Source organism: Chlamydotis macqueenii, chromosome 3 (assembly GCF_036417535.1).
Source record: "Chlamydotis macqueenii isolate bChlMac1 chromosome 3, bChlMac1.mat, whole genome shotgun sequence".
NCBI classification, from domain to species: domain Eukaryota; kingdom Metazoa; phylum Chordata; class Aves; order Otidiformes; family Otididae; genus Chlamydotis; species Chlamydotis macqueenii.
In genome coordinates, this window is record NC_141558.1 from 66,506,471 (window position 1) to 66,534,303 (window position 27,833).

At 41.6% G+C, this 27,833-nt stretch overlaps 1 protein-coding gene across 2 annotated transcripts in view; it reads right to left on the reverse strand.

The window, feature by feature from the left end:
• Positions 1-27,833, reverse strand: part of TTBK1 (tau tubulin kinase 1) — a 104,620-nt gene that overhangs the window by 30,673 nt on the left and 46,114 nt on the right. For both annotated transcript variants that reach the window (XM_086745598.1, XM_086745597.1), the window contains exons 7-11: positions 16,952-17,017; positions 15,346-15,438; positions 14,522-14,647; positions 4,363-4,517; positions 3,154-3,373 (exon numbers count right to left, since the gene is read on the reverse strand). In XM_086745598.1, the coding sequence (XP_086601724.1) occupies positions 3,154-3,373; positions 4,363-4,517; positions 14,522-14,647; positions 15,346-15,438; positions 16,952-17,017 (660 nt within the window). The remainder of the gene's footprint in view (positions 1-3,153; positions 3,374-4,362; positions 4,518-14,521; positions 14,648-15,345; positions 15,439-16,951; positions 17,018-27,833) is intronic.

Here is a 27,833-nt window from a genome sequence, read left to right on the forward strand (position 1 = left end):
TCCAGGACATATACTCAACCACAACATCTGTAAGAGCGTTCCATAGATCCAAGGTCAAGCAAGGACCTGAACATGCTCATGGACACTTGTGAGCATTGAGTGTCCATACTCTACCAGTACATATTTTCTGTTTTCATATGGCCTTAGTGAATTTGAGTTTTTTTTTAATTTAGCAGCAGAAAAAGGAGCAAAAGTAGGTGACTGTAACACAGCTGCCTTCTACGTTCCACTGTGCTGCTTTCTCTTGGAAGAAAAGACCTGCTTAGGCAAAAGCACAGAGGCAGAATGGTCCAGGGGCTACAGCAGCACTCTAAGATTTGCATTCAAGTCTGTTGTGCCACCAGCCACGCAATATCAGCTGCTACACACTGACTCTTTGTGGGGATGCGCATTGAGGTGTCAGTGCAAGTTCCTAGTATGGAGAGTGTTTACCCTTCTCTGCCACATGCCGTACATTCACTTGTCCTCTATTAATGCCAGGGGCTTTGAATGTAAGCAGGCTTCTCAATAAAATGCTGCTGATCAAGACAGTTGTCTTTGTGCATATACTGCATATATGGCAAGTCATTCAGTGTCCATACATTAGCAGATCTAAACCATCCAGGCTGGGTTTGGAATGCATAACTAAGGAGCCTTTGCAGCTGGGGACAGTGGAAAAGGACTTTCAGGCATTTCAGGAAAAGCAGAACAAATGATAATTATTTAATCTGTAATCCACTCAGGCCATGAGAAGGTTAGTGACAAAGGAAGGTCAAATGTGTTTGTGAAAGGACCAAAGTGTTGATGCAACTGCAGGGTAACAGGCAACTTAGTAAGATCCAAAAGTAGAGAACTGGGGGAGGGTCTGGGAGAGAAGGAAGAGGCTTCTGAAAAAACACAGAATCAGAACTTTGATCCAGAGGAGGAAGGAGAACCAGAAGGAGGATTTAGAAAGGTCAGTGACAATAAGCAAGGAAACTGTCCTTAGCACAGAAATGGGAAAAGTGAGACAGAAGGAGATTTGAACCGTGTGAACAGAGAACTAAGGATGACCTTAGAGACGTACTGGGGAGAAAGAACATGGCAAGATCTACTCATCATCTAAATACAAAGAGCAAGACAGTGAGAGCCAGAGTTACTTCTAGTGCTACAAGACTGGAAGATGAAGGATGCTGAAGCTATGAATAGCAGAAGGGTGTTTTAGACACCAGCTGCCCTTGCGGTTCTGAAAGACACAAGGGATGCCTGAGATCACAAGCAGAGGTGAAGCTGTGCCCTTACATATAAAATCCGCAGCCTCCTTTTTTTCCTCCATGTGATGACTGTGACTTAAATAAAAACTGATTCTCTCTCAGAGAACAGTCAGACTAAAGATAATAAGCCTAGCAGAGCGAAAGGACAGGCAAGAGTCAAACTAAAGATAACAACCCTCATAGAGAGAAAGGACAGACGACGTCAGCTTTGGAGAGCATGGTGCCCTGGGCTCTATTTCATAAATTGCTGCGTAGCTACAGAGCTTGTCAGAACTGAAGTGCTCATTGCGACGCTGACTAACTCCCTAAGCTCCTTTGTTAGTAAACTGACAAGTAGCATTTCCCTTGGCAGGAGAGTCACCTGGTCATGCTGTGGATCTTATAGAAACCTCTCCTGCCTCTAGCTGCTGTTATGACAGAGCTTGTGAATGACAGTCCTGGGTACCTAAGACATGACGTACAACTAGCACACAGAAAGAACATTTAGGACTCCCTTGTGCAAATCTCAGTCTGACTGAAGAGCATCAAGGCACCTGGTGGTTCAAAGGAACAGAAAAACACATAGGAGTTACCAGGATTTTTCTGTAATGTGCTTTTTTGTATGTTGTGGAAACATAATTGTCCCACTCTACCAGGCTTTTCTTATGTCATGTGCCTTGAAATGAGAACTACTGGGAATGTACACAGTTTCCCAGTAAGAAATGAAGAAGTGATGTGAACTTGCTTTATAATTCTCAGTATTGGGGAATGTTGCTGGTCATGTTCCATACAGAAAACATGTTGATCCAAATTATTTCCATTGGAGAATTTTAAGCAAGTTAGATGAGATAATTTCTTCTCTCTGAATAATGTTTTCTAATAAGACTAAGGATAGTGGAGGTATCTACAGAGCTGAAAGAAGGATGAACTTGGTGCCAGTAGAGACTGAAGTGAATTCCGGTCAGACCCAGAAGACTGGCAGATTTAACACACTAGTCTACAAACGTCCATTAAAGACAGGTTTGTGAAGTGAATTTGCTATGCCCTGATAATATTTTAAGTCTGTTTGACGAAGGTTTCTCTGCTAACAGGTTTTGTATATGTCTGATGTCATGCCATGTGACATTCTGATTTTTAAATAAGAATTGAGATCAGCACAACAAATGCTAATTTATTTACAATATGTAAGTTGATCTAATAAATAAACTAACTGGTAGATTCTCATACTTAACATTTACTATGGAATCATAATTCCATGAGGATACCTCCAAAAAATTAGGTAGCATTTACAAGAAAGGACTGAGAAACAGCTTAGGGATTATGAGGAAAACCAACTAAGTACACACTTTATGCAAGCTAAAAAGTCTAATAGGATTTTGGAATGCAGAAATGTAAGAATATTAAGTGACAGTGTCTCTCACTCTTCACACAGGTGAAACCATCATCAGATGGTTACAGATTGTGCTACCCTTAGAAAGGAAAGTTAAAAAACTGGAAGAGAAAAATTAGTTTTGATTCAAGATGTAGAAAAACATGGCTTGTGAAGACATCTCTGATGAAATTTATTTACCCAAGAGGCTAGAACATAATAAAATCTTGGTTTACAATTGCCAAACTTGGGACATTTCTGATACTGTATCAGCTATGCAAGGACTAGAATTCCATTGCTTGAAGTATCAAGATCCTAGATAATGATATAATGATTGTATGAAAGATTCACTACAGCATTATTGGCCCCTAAAATGTTATTTGCATGAAGATCCAAATTAATCTCAATAGCTTTTACTCTGTGAAAAAAATGTTTGTAGTTTCCCACTTCCACAGTGCTTTTGGGGCTGCACTATGTAGGATGCTACATCACTGGATCTGGGCGGCTTCTAGAAGTCTGTGAATCCACTGCCCTAAATCAAACAGCCAGAAGAGATAAAGAAATGTTCTTTACTTTGCTGATGCTGATCCTGAGTTTGTTGCGATTCACATCCGTCTCTTCCCAAACTTCAGCCTCATTGAAAGCAGTGTTTGGAGCTTGACCAAGACCTTCTGCTGGCCGGCCTGACAGGATGGGAGGAGCATTCTCTTGATCACTCAGATGTTCACCCTGTAGGACATCCTCAGTGTTCTCACGAAGCAAGTCTCCAGGTACTGGAGTTACATTAACCACCCTATGGAAGAGGCAAGAAGAATGGTAAAATTATTAGTACTTAAAGAAGGAGGCCTAACACACCACCCCACAGAAATTCCTTAGCACCTTTTAGGGTATTACCAGGTTGAAAAAACAGGCAGTCCAGTATTATGCCAGATATAACAACCTGAAACAGAACAGGAGAATTCCACCTAACATATAGTCACAAAGACAGAGGGATGGATCAGTGAAAGCATCCTGGGACCCTTGATACGCAGGCTGCAAACCTCTTCAGAAGTGCCTATTACACAGTATTTAGCTTAAAAGAAACTTCTCCTCTTTGCATGAGCAAATGTGGCTTAATAGGCTTTGCAGCTTTTATCTTCTATAATATTAAGCTTTTATATTCTATAATATTTCTAAGGATTACTGCTATCCCTTAATGTCAGCTCCCTCAAAAGCACCAACACAGACCAGTGAACTAAGCCTTATCAACTTTTCTTTGGACTCATTTCCATCTCTGAGCACCAAGCTCTGTGTACCTTTGCACCAGCACATGAAACACTCTGTAAAGGTCAAGGAGCTGCGTTCGACACGTGACAACTGCATGCACTCTGCTGTGTTCAGCTCTCTGTCAATCACAAACCCACCCCACAGCAAGGCTACAGCTACCTTACAGCAGGCACTCTCACAGAAGCTCCAGTTGTGTGTGCCATATTATATGCAAAATATGTAAGCAAATGGGATTCATCAATCCTGGCCAAAGGTCTCCAGACATCCCTTGACGTGATCCCAACCCACACACTCATCCCCAGCAGAAAATGTGTTTTCAGTACAGTAAGGGTCTGAAACTGGGTTCCACCACCTTAGATATATGTTAATATATAAAACGTCAAATCAAGTGGTGGCTGCCATGCAGCTCCAACTTCCCCGGATCATAAGGGCTCTGAAATCTTTCAAAAATTAACTTGTTACTGAGCTTGTTACTGAGCATGTCCCTAGTCCGACTGGCGCAACTGCAAAACTCACCCAAACATGGCTGCTGTTTGCCTGGTGTTTTGCTGTGGTGGAGTAGAGGTGCTAGTGGACAACAAGATATCTGTACCAGCCTTCTCCCAGTCAAAGGCTTCATTTTCAGTGATGCCTCTTTCTTTCATGCTGTTCTCGAAAACTGACATGATTAACTGGAATAAATTTACAAAAACAATTTATGTTAAGTAGCTGAGGGTGGCTCTCACAAAAAATCTAAAGTACAAGCACGAGGCCCAAGTGCATCTTATAATCTCCAGCTTGCCTACAAAAGGTACCAAGAAATGAAAGCAAATGTCAGTCATAGCAGTTGTTTCTCAGGCTGGTTTTGGTTTGGTAACTGAAATTTCTTTAAATCTACAAAAAAAGTGTATGTAACATTTTGACACTGACTTGATGAAATCCCGCAGTTGGCTTATTACTCCAACTTTGAAGCCTTAACTTCAGCTCAACTTTGCTGTAGATTAGACATATGCAGAACAGAACATTTGATATGCAGAGTTCAAGGGCTGCCAGAAGATGTAAACTCAACAGGACAACACAGTCCTAGGACACAGATTCGTTGCAGTGTCTGGTTCAAATACAGCTTGGTCAGAAGCCTTATGATACGCTTATGCACAATGTGGCCTGCCACATTTGGCTGCGGAGAAAATAAAACTGTAAAAGGGTTGATACAATTTTCTTCATAAGATGGCAGGTACAAATGCTCATGTTGACATGGTTTATGCTTGTTGCTTTCTAAGAACAGATATTCTTTAGGAGAGAATGAAACTACTGGCAACAGTGCTCTGTGCATCAACGTGTTACCCAGGGAAATCTGACCTTCCACTGTCACAGGGAAACCAGATGATATAGGCCAACATAGCTGTATGTGAGGTCCTGTACTTCTAATCAAATTATTCAGCTAAATAATGCAGAACTGAGAGGATTCAGCCTAAAGTCTATATATAGAGAGAATATGGTGACAAATACATTTGGCTTATAGCATAGAATTAGCACTAAGTTATGAATAAAAATTACCATGCACAATCCCTCTATTTGTTTGCATTTATATTCCAGTTCTGTTTATCAGCAAGATCAGAAGGGCAAGAGAGTCTGCCATTTCTTACTACCTTCCACCAAACTGCAGTAAAATGCCTATTTGCATCTTTCAGTTGAGCCATCCTTCTCCTCCTTTTTGTGACCTAGAATCAGGTGCTGCACTCTTGCAGTGGCACTACATTTGATTAAAACAATTCCCAGAGTTGAGTGTCAGTCAGACCAAGGAACAGGTGACACCTCTCCAGAGAGCGGACGTGACATGGCAGTGGTACCAGCTTCTTGATTTGAACTGTTACAGTTATAACAGTTTAATATGATAGGATCGTGATTCTGCTCGTTAGCCTCACATCACGAAGCCCCTTTTCACCTCTGATGGAAACGGGAGTTGTGCTGCTGCTTTGCCAGGGAATTTCTTGTTCAAAACTGAATGTGAGTAACTAAAGGGTCACAGCCTTGCTCTTAGTAAATGCATTTCTGGTATTCACTAATCTTAGATGAATATTTTCTCACAAATTACTTACCTGATTACTTATTGAACACATAAGCTTTTGGACTACACCTGTCTTACAGCAAAGAAAGCACCAATTGTGTGAACTATCTTCTTTGCTCATACACACCTGCCACCTGCTAATTTCATTTAGCAGTTCCTCATTTTTGTAACAGAAGAAGCAGAAGACAGTCATTCTCCACTCACTTTTTGCCATTCTACCTTTGATTTTGAAGATGTCATGTACATGTCAGTCCTCTCTTTTTTTCACAGTGTACTGTCCTAGTCTAATTAGTCTTTCCATGGCTGGAAGCCTCCTTCCCTACAACTTCTCTGATTTCAATATATTCTTTTTGAGATGTAGGAATGAAACTACACACAGTATTTAAGTGTATACTTCACGCAGATTTACAAGGTAGTAAAAGGATATGTTCTGTTTACGCTCTAATATACTGTAATTATTCTTAGGATTATATTTGCTTTCTGACTGCTACTTCGGCAAGGATTACTATCAAATGTCTTTTAGAAATTAATATCCCCACATCCTCAAAGACTCCTTCCAAGAACTCCACACAGTTGTAGACAGATGCCCTTATGAAATCCATACTGACTCCTGCTCATTAGATCATCCTTACCCATTTGTCCACTAATCCCAGTCTTTAATCACAGTTTCTGATTCTTTGTGATGTGCATGTCAGTGTCAGGGACTGGTATCTTCTGAAGCTGTTTAAAAACTGGTACTGCTTCTGCCACCTTCCATTTCTTTGACTGAAGCAGTCTGAAGTAAGAAACTACATTACATACATTAGAAGTTCAGCTGTCTTATTCTTAGCATTCCTTCATGCCCTCAAGGACTCACTCAGTCAAAACAACAGTTGTTACTTTTTGCTATAACTTCTTCTGTAATGCTTGCATTTGACTTTGCAGGCCATTTGGGATTTTACAGACCTCTACTGCATTCCCTGTGGGGTCTTTTTTTTTGCGGACTGAAGGATACTAATGTCCTCAGCTGCCATTATTCTCAAGCTACTCCATGGTTTTATTGAGCCTTCTCAGCTTTCTCTGAACCCTTTATACTTCTGATGAAAGGTCAAAGCTTTACAAGGAGGAAAGTGGAGTTGGAAACTGCACAGAACAGTCCCAACAACAACCGCTGCTCCCAGAAGTCATGCAGAGAGTTACTGCATCCTGTCTAGGGATCTTCTGCCTGCAGACACAATATTATTAGGGACCAGAAGAGTTTCTACAGTCATTGCAAGCCTCCCATACCGAGTTTCCTTCAGCTGGTCCCAAGCAAGCTAACTTGGCAGAGCCAAGAGGAAGGTGACAAGAGATCCCTCAGTTACATAGGACGTCAGACAAGGAGCACAGCAAGAGCCTTGGCAGGAGGTGCTACAGATGCAGAGGGCTGGAACTCAAAAGATCTTTAAGTTCCAAAGGAACTCAGGTGATCACTTAGTCCACCCCCTACTCAAAGCAGGGCTTACCTTCAAGTTAGATTCGGTTTCAAAGTCATATGAGCTTGTTCAATGCTCTATCAAGTTATACTCTGACTATCTCCAAGGACAAAGATCCCACTATTGTTTGACATCCTCTTGGTGATAACTTTCCCCTGTATAGCTAATTGCGATTTCCTTTGTTGTGGATTGCATCAATTGCAACTCCTCCTTTCACTGTGCACCTCAGTTCAGTCTTTCCTACAGGTAGAAGGCAAAACCAGGATCCCCTTTGATCCTTCCCTTCTTCAGGTCAAAGAAACCCACTTCTCTCAGCCTCTCCCCTTATGGCATGTGCTCTAGCTCCCAGCTCTTGGTGGCCTTCCACTGGGCTCACTCCAGTTTGTCTGTCCTTCTTATACCAGACACAGCTTTCCCAATGGAATTAAGAAGTACCTAACAGAATGGAGTAATCACCTCCCTTACATTGCTGGCTATGCTCTTCTAATACATACAATTGCTCAACATGCGGTTAGCATGCTTTGTCACAAGGACACACTACTGTTTTCATGGTCACTACTAAGACATACAGGTCTGCAGAAGCAGAGCTCCTCCCTAGCCAGTTAGCTGATCCTCAGCCTGTACTGTTCCACATATTTATTCCATCCCAAGTGCAGGACTTTGTACTTGCCTTTGCTGAACCTCATGAGGTTCCTGTAAGCCTGTCAAGGTCTCTCTGATTATCAGTGGTACCCTTCAGCATATCAGCTGCTTCTCCCAAACTGGTATCTTCTCTGAACTGACTGAGAGTGTGCTCTGTCCCCCTGTTCCATCATCCAGATCTTTAATGAAGACACTGAACACTATTAGCTCCAGTACTGTTCCCTGAGAGATACCACTAGTGGCTAGCCACCAACTGAACTTTGCATTGCTGATCAAAACCCTCTGCCACCCAGCAAACCAGACAATTTGCCGCCAACCTTGTGGTCCACTTATTTAAACCATCTCTTTCCAATCTGTCTATGAATACATTACAAGAAATTGTGTAAAGTCAAGGTAGGTAACATTCACTGCTCTCTCTGCAGGAAGATATTCCAGTTTCTCTCTAGTGGTTGAGAATAATGCATATGACTCTCATCCATGCCCTAGGGAAAAAGAGTTATGTACACCTAATTGTAACCTAAAAATTAGGTTCAAATCATGAAGCTACCAGACAGGACCAACCTCCAGTACACCCAACAGGGTCTACATCACATGCAGACAGGGACCTATGAAAGCAACCCATTACCACGGTGCTTGAAGTTGTCCTTATTTGGAAATGAGCTTCCAAGTCATAGGAAAGTTGTGATGGAAGACCAACAGTTTGCATAGGTCTCACTGGGAATTCCTCATGTACAAAGGAAATGTTGGCCATTCTGGAACCCTGCAAGGTAACAGGAAAGGCACAAGGCAGTGTATTTCATTCAGACTAGGTCCAGAAAGAGAAAGGAAGCAACAGCTACAGATGCAGATCAGATCCTCTTTCCCACCTACTGGGTAAGCAGAGATTCATAGTACTCCAGTGAGAAGAAATACATAATTTTCCCTTGAGAGGTTATCAGAGCCACAGGAGAATGTTATTGAAACAGGGGCAGAGCATAGACTGGATCAGCTTTGGATCAGTTGTTCAGGCTCCTGAGCTTCCTATTGATCCAGATTTAACAACAGAAAGGGATAAGCAATAAAGAAATTACATTGGATAAACCAATCTGTGGCACAGCAATGGGAACTAGGGAACCCTTGTGGTACCTTTGCCCCATTAGCATTGGACAGGGACTCATGACTCAGCAGGTGCAGGCTGGTGAGCGCATGGCTTGTCAGGTCATATGCCAGGTCTAGACCATGCCACATCACAGCATGTCAACTTCCACAAGACAATGTGCAATTCCAGCTCTTTGAGTATCAAAACCACTGGTGGGATAAAGAAGAGGCCCAATACATTTCTCTATTAAAGGTGTTAATGTCCATGAGGACGTAAAGCTTAGTTGTACGTTTTGTAGTAGCATACTATGTTTTGGGCTGATGCCTCATAGAAAGAAAGAGAAGCAGCCAATTGTGAAGAAGTTACCTATTAAACTGTCATGATACATCTTGTCAAATGCCTTCTCCTAGCCAAGGTTCATGAAATGAATCACAGTCAATCCTGAAATATCAGGTGAAAAAGGTCCCAAATCAGTCATGGATTACCCAGATGCTCTAGCCTTGAATTCTTCAGGGCTTATCTAGGAAGATGGAATCTTTCAGCATGAACTTCAGGTATGGTAAGTTGCTCTTGCTCAAGTTTCTAATCTGCACTGTAATCCTCAACACAATATTGAAGAATAAATATTAGGCACACCTCTTAAGTGACAGGGGTCCTCTTTTGACATGGGAATGCTCCTGATTTGTGTTTGTAAGCCCTAGAGGGAAGCCTGGGAAGAAAACACTAAGCCTATGACAGAAGACTGCCAATAACTTGGCGAGCATGAGAAAGCTCAAACTGGCACTGGTTGTCCACAGGGAGTCTTTCCCAAATGCTCTGACAGTATTTGATATTGACTGGACCTGAAAGGAAGAGGTCCATGTACAAAGCTCTTACTTTCCCACATCTCTGTTCTGGATGTGTACGAGACAGTCATTCATACAATCACAAGTGATGTGATCTCTTTTTCTCGTGTGAAATGCAATTTAGAATCCACGAGCTGAGGGAATCTGATGGGCTCCGAGGCACAGGCACTCTAGTTTCTATAACCTTCCAGGACTGAAGGTCACCATTCCTTTTCTGATACTCATTGCAAAAAGATTGGCCTTTGGGGAAAGAAGCCATCCACTTTCCACTGTCTTTCCTGCTATCAAATGAGTCAGAAAACCCAAAAATATTGCTCTAATGCCCACATCCTTCTGCTGTGAAAGTGCTAAAAGTTTGATACTAACCATGAAACAATACTGACGATGACCCATTAAAGGGACAGGCCTGATGTCAGGGGCCACGAGCCCAAGAAGGGCAAAAACACAAGGTGTAAGTAAGATCCATCACGTGACAGCTCAACTCTATTTTATTCTACCATCATTTTCTTCACCTATGCCTAGGCAAACCTTGTGCCATCTATCTATCAGAGAGTAGTGGTCTCTACTCACACTTAGTCTTCAGTTATAGCCTGGTATCTCTCTCTTCTGACATGATCTCAGGGGCCCAGAACTGTGATAAAATCACAACTCAGCATGATATGTGCTTAGGGGAATCTAAAATGGCAAGGGAAGGCAGATGACTACTGACAAACACTTTTTAATGGCTTGGCCTTGGGGCATAGATGTCAATAGTTAAGAACTAGACACTTCCCATGGATCTAGAGCCACAGTCTGTGACCAAGTATGATCTTGCAACCTTCATTGCAGCAGGGAGTAGGTCCAGGAAGAACAGGCTCACCCCTCCATCATCTTCTGGGCTCAGCTAAGATCACCAGCTAAGTAAGAGTGAACCTGCTGCAGACACACAATGGAGTAACCGCCTTTCCCCCTCAAGGCAGGTGACTACTTGGATGCTGCAGAACATCAGCTGTAGTCCTGAGTGTTAGCAATGTTATTTTCATGTGTTAAGAAAGATTATGATATTCCCAGATAGAGCTGGTAGGGAAAAAGAAAGTAGTGTGATTACTTAATTGAGGCAAACAAGAGGCAATCATGGTGGCTAAAAAGTGCAAAAAAGAAAAAAAACAACCACATAGGGACAAGGGTGTGAGTAGGAGAACTGCAAAACTAGAAGAAAGAGAGGAGAGAATTCACGCAAAACCAGAAAAAAAACAAAAGTCAGGCTAGGGGATGGATGCAGAGAGAGAGAGAGAGAAATATGGCCCTGAGTGTTGGGAGAGGACTGGAGGTTTTTTGTTTGGTTTTTTTTGGGATGTTTTTGGTTTTTTTTTAAACACAAACAACGTGGAGAAGGAAGGATGGGGTGGGATGAAGTCATGCGGTCACTGAGATGAAGTAGTTGCATTGCCTTCCACCCCTAAAACTTTTTTCCTGTGACAATGATAAAACAAGTCTGAAGACAGCAGATGCAGTTGCTTTTTCCTTCATGCAACAGTTAAGGTGTGCTGCACAATGATGGTGAGAGCTGTAGGTGTATTTCACCCCTCTCCCTTTCCCATCCTTCACACTAGCATATCTGCTTAGATGGACAATCCCAGATGCTGACGGTGGCAGAGCTGAAGAAAAAGATTGCAAACTTCAAGGCATGGACCACTTGGAGCAAGGAGGACAGCAGCAGCAGTCAGTCCCCTATTGTCTGTCCCCATTTACAGCGGAGCAAGAAAGGACCCAGTATGGCTCTTCTTACATTCATGTCTGGCCTCTTTCTAAAGCCAAAAGAATCCTATGATATTCAGCATCCTGCAAAGCCAGAAGACATACATCAAGAGAAGTCAGAGAGATAATACATCAGATTTCAGACAGCGAGGGAGGAGGGAGAAGTCTTCCTATTGGATGCTCACATGCAGCATTTATGCATCATTCCCCACTTCAAAATGATGGAGGCGAGAGAGGAAGCATTTTACCAAAACTTCATGCTACAGCAAAAGGGGCCAAAGCATTACTTGGTACAGGGAGATGGGAGCAATTAAAACTGCACTGCCACTGGATAAAACAGACAGAATATTAGAAGGTCTTAGGAACAGAATAGGATACCGTAATTGCAGTGTATCACTTCATGGGCTACATACATCTTGAACATGCAATGTTGGCAAGTCCGCACCTCACAAAGGTACAATTACACAAGGTTCAGGGGAGAACACAAACTAAAGGTGTGGAAAGGTTTCCTTCCGGGCAAAAAGCAAGTAAGTAGACTAGGATCCTTCAGTCTGGGCAAAAGAGTAACTGAAGGGCAATACCATGGAGGTTTGTAAGATTCTGTGTGGCTAGGAAGTGGGAGAGGGGCTAGGGACATTCAGTTATGTCTGAGATGTAAGGGGTATTAAATAAGGCTGGCAGGTGGCAAGTTTAGAACAAACAGAAGAAAGTAGCTTTTCTCACAGCAAACCCTTAAGCTGTGGTGCCTTCCTGTCACACGGTGGATTCTAAAGGTTTACATTAATTCAGGAGGTGACTGGACAAGTTCATGGAAGACAAATTCACTGAGGGACATGAAATACAGAGATATTTTTGGTTTAGAAGATTCTTGAGCTTCGAGGACCCTTGATCCTCGAGCTTTGAGAGCTTTCTGGGGAAATGCCACTGAATGCTCATTCTTTTATAATCTTCCCACAGCCAACACTGGCAGACATGCTACCAGGCCAGACAAACCTTTTCTCCCACTTAGTGAAGCTGCCCTTTCATCATAACTTCTCTCAAAGAGAACTCTGAGGTCGACTAGAGGTGAGTAGCTATATGAAACACCAAACCTGTCCAGCTTCAGGACAGCATTCAGAGTCATAATCCTCACTTGGTGAAGAGCATACCTCTTAAACTGAAATATATTAATGAGCTAAGAAGGGAAATGGTGAACTGTAACTTCAAATTATATTCCTATATATTTTACTCTGTTTCCTTATTTCTAACATTTTCATTCCAATATTTAAATATTGGCAGACATACTTCCTTAATTCCCTTAATTTCCCTGAGGGTCTGGTACTGGTGACAAATTCAGGTGCTATCTGATATACTTTTTAATCTTTCACAGTAATAAATCCAGATAAACCAATATAAAGACATCTCTGGGGCTGAGATGTTTGAAGAATTTGCTGGGTGGGATAGGCCTCCAAGTCAAGCTAGAAGAATCAAGTGTTTGGTGGCGAGCTGCAGGTGCCAGACTTTTGTGGGGAGTTCCCCTTTGGAGGCTTCTTCCCAGAGCTGCACCTGCAAGAAACTGAAGGCAAAGAGGCAATTCACAGCTTCAGACAAATCTCCTACTGTGAAAGAGCTGTTCGTGATTTGTACTGCACTAAAATTGTCTGAAAACATCTCCTTCCACTTCCATCTCAAGAATGGCTTTTGAGTACCATTAGAACACAATTATTTTAAACTGGAATAGAATATAGGAGGATGTAGGTTCAAAAGAAGCTTTGGAGATCTCTAATTCATCCATCTGCTCAAAGCAGGGCTAACTGCCAAGTCAGATCAGGCTCCTCACCCAGTCAGCTTCTGGAAATCGCCACGATGGAAATTCCACAGCTTCTGTAGGTATCTGTTCTGTACTTAAGAACCCTCATTCTGATTTTTTCCCCCCTAGATTTAGCCACAATTTCCCTTGCTGACTCTGAGAAAAGTCTGCCTCTAGTCTCCCGACAACTGTCCTTGAGGCAGTGGAAGACAGCAGTTAGATCCTCTCTTTAACTCTTCTCCTCCAGGCTAAACAAATCCAGCTACTCCAGCACCTCCTCAGTCCACCTCCATCCCTCTATGGTCCAGAAAGTATTTGCCTTTTTTTTTTTTAAAAAAAAAATTTGTGGTTGCTATGCTGCAACAAGTACATGGCTAAAACACAAAAGCACTGTTGGAAAGAGTTTGCTGGAACACCTTCCTACCATTTTCCCACTCATCTGATGCACTATCAACAGGAGCAGGCAGTCAGATAAGACTGCACAGATCTGCTAATAAAATGTTGTTTTCATCACTCTGGCTTTAATGTACAGAGAAAAACACTGTGATAAAAAAGGGACACAGAATCAAGTTGCCTCAGTTATATTGTGTTAGTTGAGCTACTGTAACTGATCACATATATGCTGACAGCAAACACTGAATGGAAGAAAAATACATATTAAGATGAATATTAAAGAAAGAAATAATAATAGCTAAAGCTCATACAAGTCTGAAAGAAAACAAAGGAGTTGGTGTGCACTGTTGAGCTGTTGGCGTAGGCTCTCTGCAGACTTCAGCAAGCTGTGCTAAAATTCTGTCACATTTGGAATATCTCAAAACTTTTGTGTTTTAATGAAAGCCAAAAGTACTCTGCTGCTTGAGAAGAGCTTTCTGGTCTGGAGTACAGGATTATTTTGAACAGGGTGGTGGAAGGAGAAGAAAAAGCTTTTGAGATGTTAAAGAACTGTACAGTCCAATCTTTTTCTCCTGGTCCTATGAAAGGTATTCCTCAGTCAGGTATGAACACGTGCATGGAAATGTTAGAAAATCCAAATGCCAATCCAGAGTGCCATGCATCAGAGTGGTAACAAAGAAAGGCTCCTACCTGATAGTCTGGCCTGGTGAAGTAGTCTAGGCTTGCAATATGATCCAGGAAAAGGTGGAACTCTGAAGGCATATGTTTTAGCAGCATTCGGTGTTCATACTTTTCTTTTATCATGCCAACCTGCTCCTGGAAAAAAGAAAATATCTCAGAGACAAGAATCTCTTCTATTGTTTCATATTCATACAGTCTTATCATTCCTGGAATAGCACCTAGTCTTATCATTCCTGGAACATGGCCTCTTCTTAGATCCAGCACTGTATGTACACACCTCTCCTGTTTGGTGTCCCTATCAAAGCGAGGTTGATCACTGCAGGCAAAAGTCAAAGGGGAATCCTGAGTCAGAAATGCTCTTCAGAAGCTGTTCCATTAGCAGAGCCTTCTGCACAGGTGACCTATTTCTTTCCAGGGATTTTATTGTCTAGTACAAAGTATTTCCAAGACAACATGAACAGTTAGCTTTATCCTATTTAACTTTCCAATTGCAATTCCCATTTGGCTTTTTTGGTTTGGCAAATTGTTATCCTCCTGCCTTTCTAAAAGTTCTGTTTATTTGTCAAAAGGACAGCTCAGCCTTTCCACTTTTGCTGTTTGCTTTAACAAAGTGCATAAGAAAATATCTAGCTACTCCAAGTAAGACAAGCTCCACACTGGCACACTGCGTCAGAACATACAAAAGCAAGTCAGCATATTGCAGCAAGATCTCATGAAAAGCAGGCTCTGGCTTTACTTCAGCAAAAAGCTGCATGGAGCTGCAGGAGGAAAACTAAGTCATAATACTAAAAAACATACCACCCTATATTAAGCACAGACAGTAGGTTTCCTACCTTATCTTTGATCTTTCGCCACGGAAGCTGGCCAACCGCAAACTCCACCAACATGTAAAAGAGGGACCACAGATCATCATGTCTACCCATCTCCTGGAGAAAAGAGAGATGAAGACTGAGGAGCAAAGTTCCATGCTGCTCCGTAGTCCAGGTGTGCTCTCCAGATAAGCTACCTCATTTTAAAAAGCCATACTTCCCATTCAATGATTAAAGAAGCCAGATTAAAGACTAAAGATGCAAACTGAAGCATTTATTAAACTTGGCAATGTCAATACAGTCACCTGAATAACCTAATTTGTTTTCCTTTTTGTGAATATATTAGGGAAGAGTTTTTTATCTATACAACAAAGCACAGGTTTTCCACAGGACTCTCCCTGGGTGTCCAGGAGAGGAATATTTATTAATGGGACATGGAATAACCTATATTAAGAAAAAAACCCCAAATTGTGTGTAGAAAGTCTTTTTTATTATTATTTTTAAGCTAAATATCATTCAAACCCTTTTCACAAGACAGCATTTACTCAAGGGCTTTTGCAAAACACTCATCATCAAGCACTACAACAATTTACAGATTTGTAACATTTCCACGTACCACTTTCCTCCCAGCCTAGCAAATGGGAAAGTGAAACATGGGGATTAAGGCTGAAATTGTCAAAGGACATGAAGTTATTTTTGGTGCTCAACATCCAATGTCTAGAACATGTTTTCTCAGAATAGCACGCATTATACAGCAATTTTTGTGTCTAAATATACCTTTAGCTGATGCCAGCTACAGCTGGCACTATTCAGCTCTTCCAAAAATTATACCTCAGGTTTATCAGTATGAACTCATGATGGCATTCAACTGCCCTCCCAACACCACACTTTCCACTTTCTTCAAACAGTAATTTCTTTCCCTAAAAAAAACTTGAAACTTCCTCATATGTTACAGGTCATCCTACAGACTCATCCCAAATAAGGCCGGAAACCTGGAGGTAATGCAGGAGGGCTGATAGTTTCCACCTCGCAAGCACTTAGCAGGAGAACCAGAGGATTTATGGTTTTATGTCTACACAGGAACATTACTGAAATAGGACAAATGAGTGTTTTGATAAGAATGTTGAATGAGACTTCTGGAAGCATTTAGAATGAAACAGGCCAGACACTATGTAAATAATGGCTCTTTCCGGGAGAAATAAACCTAGCTTTCACTAGGTGGTTCTTCACCTGATGGCATGATGTTAATATTAAAAATTCCAGGTGGAGAATGGATGTGGGGACCTGGCACTGGGTAATTCATAGCCAAGTTCTGCTAGAAACTAGCAGCCAGCAGCCTGGCACTTAAACTGATTTCCACTTCAGAGTGTTATTTTTTTCCTCCCTTAAAAGGGGGGGATAATGCAATAATTACAATGATTAAGGCTGCCAACTAGAGAGGATCCAATAACTGAATCACAATTTTGATTTTACAGTCAACAGCCCTGACCACCTAATGGAATTAATCTGATATATTAATTTCTGTAGGTAACAAATCAGAACTCATGCCTCTTACTCCTCTGCTCATGAAAACAGGTTTCTGAGGAGAAACAACCTTGCTGTTAACTCCTTATAACCCCAAAATACTTACTCGGTTTTTGTGTGCGTTCACTGAAGCGTAGCGAACCGTTCCTCGAAAACCAGCAACATTACGAGGCTGAAGGGAGACAACAGAAAATCTCAGACAGAGCAGATTCCTAAATCCCCTGTGCAGCTAACTCCTGAGAACTTCTCATCTATACTGCTATTTCATATGTACCCAAGGGGTTCCAAGCTCTTACTGCCTTCATCTGCTCTAGCAGCCAGCTAAACAGACAGCATTCTCCAATTCTGCATTTCTAGAAAAGCTTATTTTACAGAGAGGGCAAGGTGGTTACAGTGATAGGTTAGAACAGTAATAGTCTAGGCATAGAGTTAAGAACATTATCCAAGATCATATTTTCCTTCTTAAACTCCAAGCCAAGGGAAAAGCTAGTAAAGAAGCACAAGTGCAAAACTGAGTCATGAATAGCATGAGCTAAGCAAAGCCTGAGGGCAGCCTGGTCAGGACAAGAAGAGGGATCAGCTACTCTGACACAGGGCAGATGACTGTACATGTTTGCTGACATTGCTTGCCAACATCCTCTGCAAGACTTAATTTAAGAAACACTGACTTTCAGAGTTCTCGCTTTTTTCCCAGATTCCTCCTAGTATATTCTAAACCATGTACGTTTATTTTCTCTTTCTCTGATTCTCTTGTTCTTTGTGCTCTTGGGAAGTGGAGGCTTGATATAGGGGCCTTGGGTGGGGCTGGACTACATGACCTTTGAAGGTCTCTTCCAACCCTAACCATTCTATGATTCTAAGACAGTCCTTCTGTGACTACTCCCCTGAGCTGGAGGTTGTCTCTGTTCTGGAGGTTGAGCAACACTTCCAACTCTTGCCACTGCTGCCTCCACAAGAACATTAGACCATGTGATTCACTTAGTGAAGATGTCATTGTTCTGAAAAAAAATTGCATTCAGATAATGACATCAACCAAATCCTTTCAGCTTAGCCAGAAACCAGAGTTAATTCATGTGGCAAAACCAGGTTCAGACTCAGACATCTTCCATCGTAAGGCTAAGCTCTGGCAAAGAACTAAACATATGCGTAATTAAGATCCTACTCTTGCAGAAATTTGGGCACATTAACAACAGTTCTAATTGGGTAACTTGTCACACTTAGGTCCGCTGATTAATGTTTGTTCTTTCAGCTGTGCCTATGCTTTTAGAACTAAGCCTAAAATTCTGTACTCTTCTTCTAGGGCACCCTTCCATCAGTTTCAATGCACACAATTCAGTTGCTTCCTTTTGAGTATAGGGGAGTTGCTCTGAGTTTCAATACTCTCAGAAAGAATAAAACTTCAAATGTTTCCCAAACAAGTTTATCAGCACCATGCCACTAAACCACACCTGAACGGTGTATAATGCAGCTCTTAAGTTATAGTGACTCCAAGCAAAAAATCTACAAGTCTATCTTACAACTCCTTCACGTTAATCAAATCCTGCACAAGGAGAACCCGGATGCATATCCCATGCACTTAATGCAGCGTCTAATTTTGCACTACACCAGCTTGAGCTATAAGCTACTTATTTAGCAGCAAGTAATAGCTGAGATACTATATTCATGATCATGTACCTCATTCCTCCCAGAGCATACATTTAGGATTCCCACTGACAAATGACTGCAAAATATTTTTCAGAATTCCAGTGAATTCACTGACGTGCGTTCTTGAAAAGCAGAATACTGGCCACTGGAATACATCTGCTGGAATCAGCCGGCACTGTAAATGTCCTCTACGTATTCAAAAGCAAAACAATCTTCCTCTTTTCCATTATCAGTGGAAGCTAGTGTGTTTGGATGCTTTTCATGAGCCATAAATAATAGTGTATTGTGAACAATTCTAGTGTGTTACTCGTAATATTTTCAGAACACATATTGTTCGATGTTTGCAGTCCATGTGACTTCATGTCTTTCATGTTCTTTCCTTACTTCAATGTCTTATCATCTGTGTATGTACTGAACCAAGTACCACATGGGCTGGTTTCAGTATGGTTGGCAATGTCCCTGAAAATGTTTTTAGATCAATACTTACTATTTCTGGCAGACAGGCTATCTTTGCAGTCTTTAATTAGATCTATTCTGAAACCAGCTCTATGCAGTTTGCAAATGTATTCCCCTCGTCTTTCAGAAGCAAATCAAAAGCCCAGCCGTCTTTTAACTGTGCATCTGTCCCACAGCCAACATAAAACAGTTCACCAAGCCAGTCCTGCAGCTGAACCCAAAGGGCTCTCTCTCCAGTCCTCTCTCGTGTGGTACCTCAGCAAAGGGAGAGCACTGCAACTGAGCAAGACTTTGCAATTGTTTTGACAGGATGTTTAGAGCTTTGAACAAAACAGGCAGATGCTAACTGTGTTAACAGCATCTTTTTCTCATAAAGGTTTCACCTCTTTTAACCATATTTGACTGTCCTGTCAGTCACAAGGCAATTAGTCATGTCTTTTGACTACGTGACTAATCATTGCAATCAAATATTTCCATGGCTGTGGAGATACCTTGTTTTTCATCCAAACAAATGGCTCCTGCCTGAGCATTTATTGTAGCACATGCTGCATACCCAACTGTTATTGACTTTTCTTCTGAATTCATCAATATTCATTTTCCAGATTATTTATTCACACACTTCATTTCTTCCAGTTAATAAATTTCATCCCATCACTGTACTGCCCAGCAGTGGAAAAGATCCTGGATAAAGCATCCTTGCTGTCCAGAACGGTCCACATTTGACACAGAACTGAAATTGTAACACTTCAGAGCTTCAGACTATGGAATCATATATAACTCAATTGATTTGAATCCCCAAAATCATAAGAAGGTAATAATAGTAAGCTGAAATACAATTTTAAACAATACATGATCTATTTTTTATTTTTTCCACACTAGTACTACCATCAAAAACGTTACTCAGGGTAAAATATATCTCTTCTGGCATTCAGATTGTGTCTAGCACAAAGCTAAAGTAATTTATTACACCGAGCTGTCAGGGAGATGACAGAGATATGAATTACACTGCATTGTGTTAGAAGCTTGGTTGAAAATGAGTTTTAGGCTGGGAAAATGTGTTAGGTCACTACCACAGAGCAAAAATGATACTCTGTGTTCCTTTCAATATATTAGCAATGTACATTACCTCACATACAAAGACAAAATTAGGTAACAAAAGCCTGTACGAAGTGGATGCATTGTTCCAAATTCTGTTCTTTTGCATCCACCAGTTTTTCATCATTCTCAGTTCAAATTTGTGATCACTTGTATCTTAAGTGCAAACAGTGTCTCTCTTATGATTTACATGAAGTCTGCTTTTCCTGTATATACTCCCTTTATTTCAGGAGTGCTTCTATTTCCTCATTAATCTGAATCCCTGCTCCTTACACCATGTTCATACATAGAGATTAAAATGTTTCCTCTTGCCTCACTGGTCCCTAGATTGATATTTTGAATGTCCTGGTTTCCAGTGTCCTTCCTAAAAACTTATATTCGGATGCCAGTACTTTTCTCCTGCTGTATCTTATGCCTGTGGTACTCTCACGGAACCTGACTACTGGTTCCTTCCCAACTTTCTGGAAGCCTTTGCAAATACCTCATGAGATCCACCACCTTTGCCCCTGGCAGGCCTGCTGTCATCTAGGATCATTAACCCACCTCTCCTGGAAACAGGTTTTCCAGCAGTAAGAAAACAAAAAGAAAGTTAGTGCAGATCGAAGAGAAGGTGGTAAAGGCAGAAAGAAAATGCCACAGATCATGGGGAGCACTTGGAGATAGATCTTGGATTGAAATGACTTGTTGGAAAAGTTGTGATAAGAAGGAAAAGTGAAATGAAGCTTTAACTGAACTAAAAGAAGTATTTCTGTGACTTCTAGGAATGTCTTGCTTCCATCAGTTAGGCTCATGGAGGAGATGCAGGGATATGCATCTCCACCTCTTCCGTGGAGACAAATTCTACACCTCTTACATGCATTGTGACTTGCTATTTTAAACAGCAGCGCTTTGTAGAATCATTAATGGCAGAAGCATGTTTTATCCCAATGGGGAGTCAGAAATGAATAGAGGAAGCTGGAGCCAAAAATGTAAGATGAGAGAACCTCCCCTTGCCTCTGAAACCACAGAAGTGACAAAATCAGAGTCTCCGGCACCACCCAAATGTCTGCCAGCCCCTCAGGCAGAACCCCAAGTATGCTAGGCCTCTGCATCACATTTAGGTAGCTGTCATGATCCTGCTGAAAAATAAACATATCATGAGGGAAAAAAAGAAAATCAGGTGTAATTTGGACTTCCATATATAACAAAAGCACAAAACAAAATGAAAACCCAGAAGCATGGTGATGGCTCACTCACAACTCATAGCAGAGATGGTTACGAGCAGCGGATGGGAAGCCAACGCATCAAACACAGCCTCAAAAGAAGAGCCCAAAAGAACTGTAAAACAGAGAGAAACCCAAAGAAAAACATGATAAAAAACAACAAAATGAGAAAAAATTAAACAGAAATGAATTAAAAACCAATTCAGTATTGTATCCCTCCAGAAACCTGGGTCTCTTGTTTGGCTGTTGCCATCTTCCAGCATCCTTCCCAGGGCTGCTGGCTCTCGCTGTATTTAATTTCATTTAGACGCAAAGCCTTGAGCGAGCCTGTGTGGCTTGTGAGTGCTCTGTAAAGTGGTGAGAGGGGTCCCTCTAGAGACTAACTTCCCCTTGCTCACACAGCACCTACTAGTATAAAAAACAAAGTTGGGAACAGAGATGCATACAGCCTAACCACAGGTCAGTTGTATGGTTTTACTGTGACTTTCCTGTTGTATGGTTCTACTGTGACTTTCCTTCCTTAAATTATCTGATACCTATGCCTCCCTTCCTCCCCTAGTCAAACCGATCGAATAACCAGCAAGGGGATTTGCTTTTTCTCTTTTCTTGCCCTTTTCACCCAGAGCAAGTTCTAACGTCAGCACGTAAGTTACTCAAAATGAGCAGAGATGTCCCCTTCCCTATTTAAATTGTCATGGGTTCCCACCTAAGATACTTGGCTTTTTCTGTAACCACCACCTTGCCTTCTCACCAGCAATCTCCATACAATCACTGGCTTGCCAGCTTTACAGGCTTCACAGCTGCCAACTTCAGGCATCTTCCCCTTCCCTGGGGATTGCTGCAGTGCTCCACCTAGAAGTAGCAGGGTGGTGGGATGTCTGTGGTGGAATGCAGCATGGTGGTTTGAAAAAGAGCAGAATGAAAGTCAGTGCTGCTTTTAGGCCATGTGAACAGCCACTGTGTCTTAAGACATGAACTGCACAGTATGGAAACATGAGAGCCACCCTGATCAGACGCAAGAGCTAATATTATACTACCTAACCTTAAAACTCAATTCAGTAAACCGTGGAAAGACCTTGGCTGAGAGACACTTATTCCAACAGAAATTAACCAATCAAAAGCAATCAACTCAATGGAGTTTCTTATTTGAGTGTCAGCATTCCTCTTCCCTAAAAATGTGCAAGTTCTAAGAATTCCATAGATTTTGCACAAAATGTAGTTTTGAGAAAGTTACTTAGTAGTCTCCTACTATTCTTTCAAAAGCAGAAGACCTGAAGGAGATGAATTAAAGCGGCATCTTTCCTTCTTCACTTTAGGAGAATTCAAAATTTCCAATGGATTTTAACACGAGAAAAGACCAAGGCAGTAATTTTGTCTTTCTGAATAGCATGCACCAACCGTCTCATCATGCAACTCCTGCACCAGAGCTTGTGCTGGAGATAAGGTTGCCTTTCTCACATTAGAAACAAGGCTAAGAATGAGCACTTTTTAATCAAAAGCTTATCCCAGCTGTAATCCTATTTTTGAATTACCACTCGATTTTTAACAAGGGAATTTTGTCCTCAGAGCTGCACTTGTTTCTTACATGTATGGTCTCATAGGGGAACAAGTAGCACAGAATATCCCCATGGAAAGCATGGGGAGTTCTAAGTAAGAAAGGTAATTTTTTTCACGTGCTGTAACACAGAGCAGGGGAACCACTGAAATGGAAATGTTTTGGAGAGTGCTGTAGAGTGTTAGTCACACCTCATTTGGAATTTACAGCTCATAATGCTTTCCTGGAGTCAAATGGAGAAGACAGTCCTTTTCTACCAAAAGGAAGACGACAAAAGACATTTGTGGCAATCACTGAGCTGCAGCAGAACTAAGTTCAAATCTCTCCACCTCTTGGACAGACATGAAATCACACCTCCCTCCTTCCAGAGTACATCCTTACCCCTAAGCCACAGGGTGCTTTGAGATGCAGGTCTAAGAACACCCATGTTGGAAAGGATCCCTTTTGCAAAGAATAACTGAATATTTATTACCAAGAGGAAGTGTATGATAGGCTGCTGTAACGTGGCAGCAAATGAACTTACCTGATGGAGGGGAGACTTGACCTGCAATCCAACTCAACACTGACTTGCTCAGGGAGTGAAGCCCCCCTTCCCTCACCACCAGACATGGTAATAGTTTTCTCTTCCTCTCTCTGTAGTCCAATGGGAAGAATAATCAGAGCTTCAAGTGGAACTGCATCGACCAGAAGGAATGACACATTCAGATGTACTGTATCCTCCCTGCAGCTTGGCAGTAAAGGCACTTGGAAATGGAAAATGGGATCTCAGTTTCCTGCAGGCATATATTAGATCTGAGCGTGAGTTGTCCTTCCTTTTCCCTCACCTCTGTAGCACAAAAGCTCTAACCAGAGAGCTGCTACATAACACCACCAGCAACCTGATGTAGATAATCTGAGGTCACTCTCACCAAACCAGGGCTTCCAGGGGAGGAAAGCAGAGAAACAGCTCGTTGTAACAAGATACAGGAGTCCCTGCTTGCTAATAGATTTACAAATCCCTCAGCTAGTCTACTTTTCACACATTTAATTTCAACTGCACTAGCTTTCTGTAGTTGTAATGTTGTAAACCAGAACATGAACTCCCTTCTCAAGTCCAAATTTTCTACTCCAACATTGAAAGGAACAACAGGAACCTTTACATAATTCTCACAATGATCTGTTTTGTAAGTAACCCATTCCCACAGAAACAATATTTCTATAATATATTAAATGTGCAATATTTTAAAAGACATAGGTGCTTTTTTTTTTCCTTTTCCCCATCTCTGTATCAGCCAATGTGACTAGGCTGTGCTTTCAGCCTTTTCTCTGATTACATTTTCACAATACAAAGTTTTAGACAAAAATTATATCCCTTCCCAAGCTAATAGAATACACCGAGTACTACAAGTCCACAAATCTGTTTATTCTACTGCGAAATGTTCATCTCCCACACAACACAACAGCTTTACATATATTTCAAGTACAAAGCAAGTACAAAAGCTACTGGGCTTTAATGTTTGAATATTTGGGGTCTTTGGATGTAGGAGTTAATATCCTTTGTTATTTTATAGCTCATTTTGCAGTGAGGGGAAAACTACTTAGTAGAAAAACATACCATACTCTCCTCTTTTAATACCCTATTCACTGCAGTGAAGTTTATTTTTAATACTATGCACAGACATTTGGAAAATAAATACCTTTTCCTCAATTTCTGAAGCCTTCATCATGCTCGTCTAAGCAGGCTATGCACTATTCTGCCTACACCATCTTCTTTCTGCCCACTGACTGACAGAGCCGCCCTCTCACATGTACAGTATCTTCAGCAAGGCACTGCAAACTACTGCAGTGCAGTCTGAGCCACGAGGAGATGGAGATCTAATCAATGGGCTGCAGCTGACTAAGCTGAAAAAATGCTTGCTGAGCATAACAGCCCAGCGTCAGATCCTGCTACAGGAGAGAGGCTCCAGGAAAAACATAGCCTCTCCTCTATCTTCAAATAAATAATTAAGACCAAGCTGCTAAATCCTCAATGGCTTTCAATTAATATTTGTGGAGCTACATAGAATATGTTTCTGAAGGCAGGATGTCATAAACAGGAAAAATAGAATGCTTTCTGTACTGCACATTAGTGACAAAAGTAGCAGACCTGAACAAAGATCAGTAATGATCAAGGAGTTACTGTCCAAAACCTGACCTACATTAGCACAGAAGACCTTCACAACTCAGAACATCTCAACTATACAAGCACATGTTGTTAATCACATTATCTGTATAACAATGTTTATGTCTATTTTCCCCTCCAAGTTTAAATTTTCTTCTCAGCCTTAGTTCTCTGTATCAAACACATTCTTTTAGTCCAGCTCTTTCCTATAAAAATTAATGCAAGATGAAAATTTTGACTTGTGTGTTTTCTATAGAAGATACTTCCACAATTTTTTTTAAAAAAACTACTTTTCAATTCATTCCCCAGTTGCTTAGCTCTGCTGTCCTAAGATGTGCATCAACACCGACTGCTTGTACTGCTGCATGGCAAAGGTGGGTTGTACAATCAGAACACCACAAAGAATAAAACTGCTCATGTCTCTATTTGAACCACGGCAGAAGGCTGGATATAGAGGAAATAATATAAATAAATAAGAAATAAAACCCCAGAAAATCCCTAGAAAATCCCTAGACTTGCTCCTCTGAAGAGTACCCTCTGCACCTGAAAGCACTTATTAACTAGAGCTGAGCTAATAGATACCCTCCATAAGCCATCTCTTCTAAAGCAGATCTCAAAGCCTTCCATGACTGAGAAACACACGGCTTGAACTACTGCCCACTTCAAACGTACCAAGACGGAAACCCTTCTGCCGATAACAAAGTGTATAACACATCAGCATAACCACACAAAAACTATGCTTCCTTGCCACTGAAGTTGTACAACAGCATAAATCCTGGGAAGATCCCACGGAGAAAAAGGTACTGTGGGGTGTGGGAGGGTACAGAACGTAAGATTGAAAAACAAGGACAGTGGCCCTGGATGAGGCAACGGGATTGCTTTAGGTATTAAGGGAAGGAAAACTACTTCCTATATATCAGTAGTCTGGTCAAAGGTCAGAATACACCTTGAGCATCACCTTTTATCTACACAGAATTTCACCTATCAGTTTATCCCCCCCTATTTTTTTACAGCTGGCCCTTACCGTTACCACAGCACACTCTGTCCCATCGCTGCTGTTCAGAGCAGTTTCTGACCTGCACGCAGGAGGCGCCTGTGAGGAGGTGCCCCGAGAGAGAAGATGACAGACGCTGTCATGCCTCCCCTGGGAAAGCAGCACAACTGGTGGCCAACCTCAAGAACCTGTCCACAAATACCTACACATGTAAAACAAACAGGAGGTGCTAGTGGTCTATGTGCTGTTGCAAAATTATAATCTCACTTGGATTACAGAGACTTGGTGGGACAGCTCGCATGGCTTGAGCGCTGCAATGAATGGAAAGAAGGACTGGGAAGGCAAGGAGGTGCATTTGCACAGGAGTGGCTTAAATGTATAAGGCTCTCCTCGGAGCAAGTGATGAGACAGTCACTACTGGTGGATAAGTGATCAGCACCAACTAACAGAGATAATGGAATGGTAAGCATCTGCTACTGACTGCCTGATCAAGAAGAAAAAGTAAATGAAGTCTTTTTTAGATAACTGAAGGAAGCCTTGCAATTGCAAGCCCTGGTACTCATAAGGGGCTTGAATAACTCTTGTATCTGCCTGAGAGGCTGTATGGCAAGGTGAAGCAATCCAGGAGTTTTCTGGTGAGCGTTGTGCAGAACCAGAAAAACAAGAAATGAAGGTTCAGAGTCACAAAAAAAAGTCACAAAAAAAAAAAGGAAAATACTAAACAGGAGCATAGTTTCTTCTCTCTAGCATTAGATCATTCACTCAAAGTTTGGAATTCTCAGGTTCAACAACCTCCTCTCCTACAGGAGTTCCTGTATTCTCAGCTGACAGAAGAGTACCACAAACATCATGGATTTAAGCCACAGGCAGAATGGGAGCAAGTGTATTGTGATCTTTCTCATTGAATCTTCACAGCTTTGCACAAAATTAAGACATATTCCCTACAAAAGGGACCTCAGGAGTCTCACAGCCGGGGAGATGGCCCTGTTTACTGTGACTACGTAATTTTTCCACTCTCTGTTTCAGTAAATATGTCAGTACTAAGCACCAAAAGATGTTATTAAGGGTAATGGACCAGGAATACTTTGTGACTTATCACTCACAGTGCTCCCTTGAGAAACGGGAGATCCCAGGTCAAATGTACCCTACTATATACTGATCACAGATCTTAACCAGTATCTGCCATCTTTCAAACAGGAGAGAGTGGGGCTTGGAGGTGCAGGGGGGAGCAGCAAAGAAATCTGCATCTTCTCTAGCAGTTTTGTCAAGGTGCCTGTCTTTTCCTTCATTTTTCTGTCTCCACAAGTGTTTGAAAACAAAACTCTCTGGGAAAGACCAATTATTTTTTTTTTTTTTGCAGTAGCAGTCTGTTCTGTTTATCATAATAGCCAAGTCACTCCTGCTAGCCAGGATGTTGACTCTGATCTAAATGCCAGAAATGCTGATGGTAGCCAATGTAACAGCCTTCAGCCAGGCCCTAAGCAGTTCTCAACACAGAATGGACAACAAATGGCTACGTGACGCAGTCACATCTGCTCTGCCTGTCAAAAGGAGTAACTGTCAAAGACTGACTTCTACAGCTCTCAGAGAAATATCAAGTAATGAGACTGTTGGGAACAGCTGAGTTCCCCTGATTGCTAACAGAGGAAAAAATTGTTGCTGATATTTCCTTACACATCTTCTGTCTTTATAGTGCAATATGAGTTCCTACCGACTGTTATCCAGGAGATCTTGTAACATCTGGCAATGGGCAAGTGGTAGAGGGCTGAGACACTTCCCATGAAAGCAAATCTGTGTGACAACAGCTTTTCTCCAAAGAGTAGCATTTGTGCTAATATTAGCATCCCCCATAGGGCAGATCAGTTTTGTTCTCCTAGAAGCACAGAATAAATTAAGATTCAG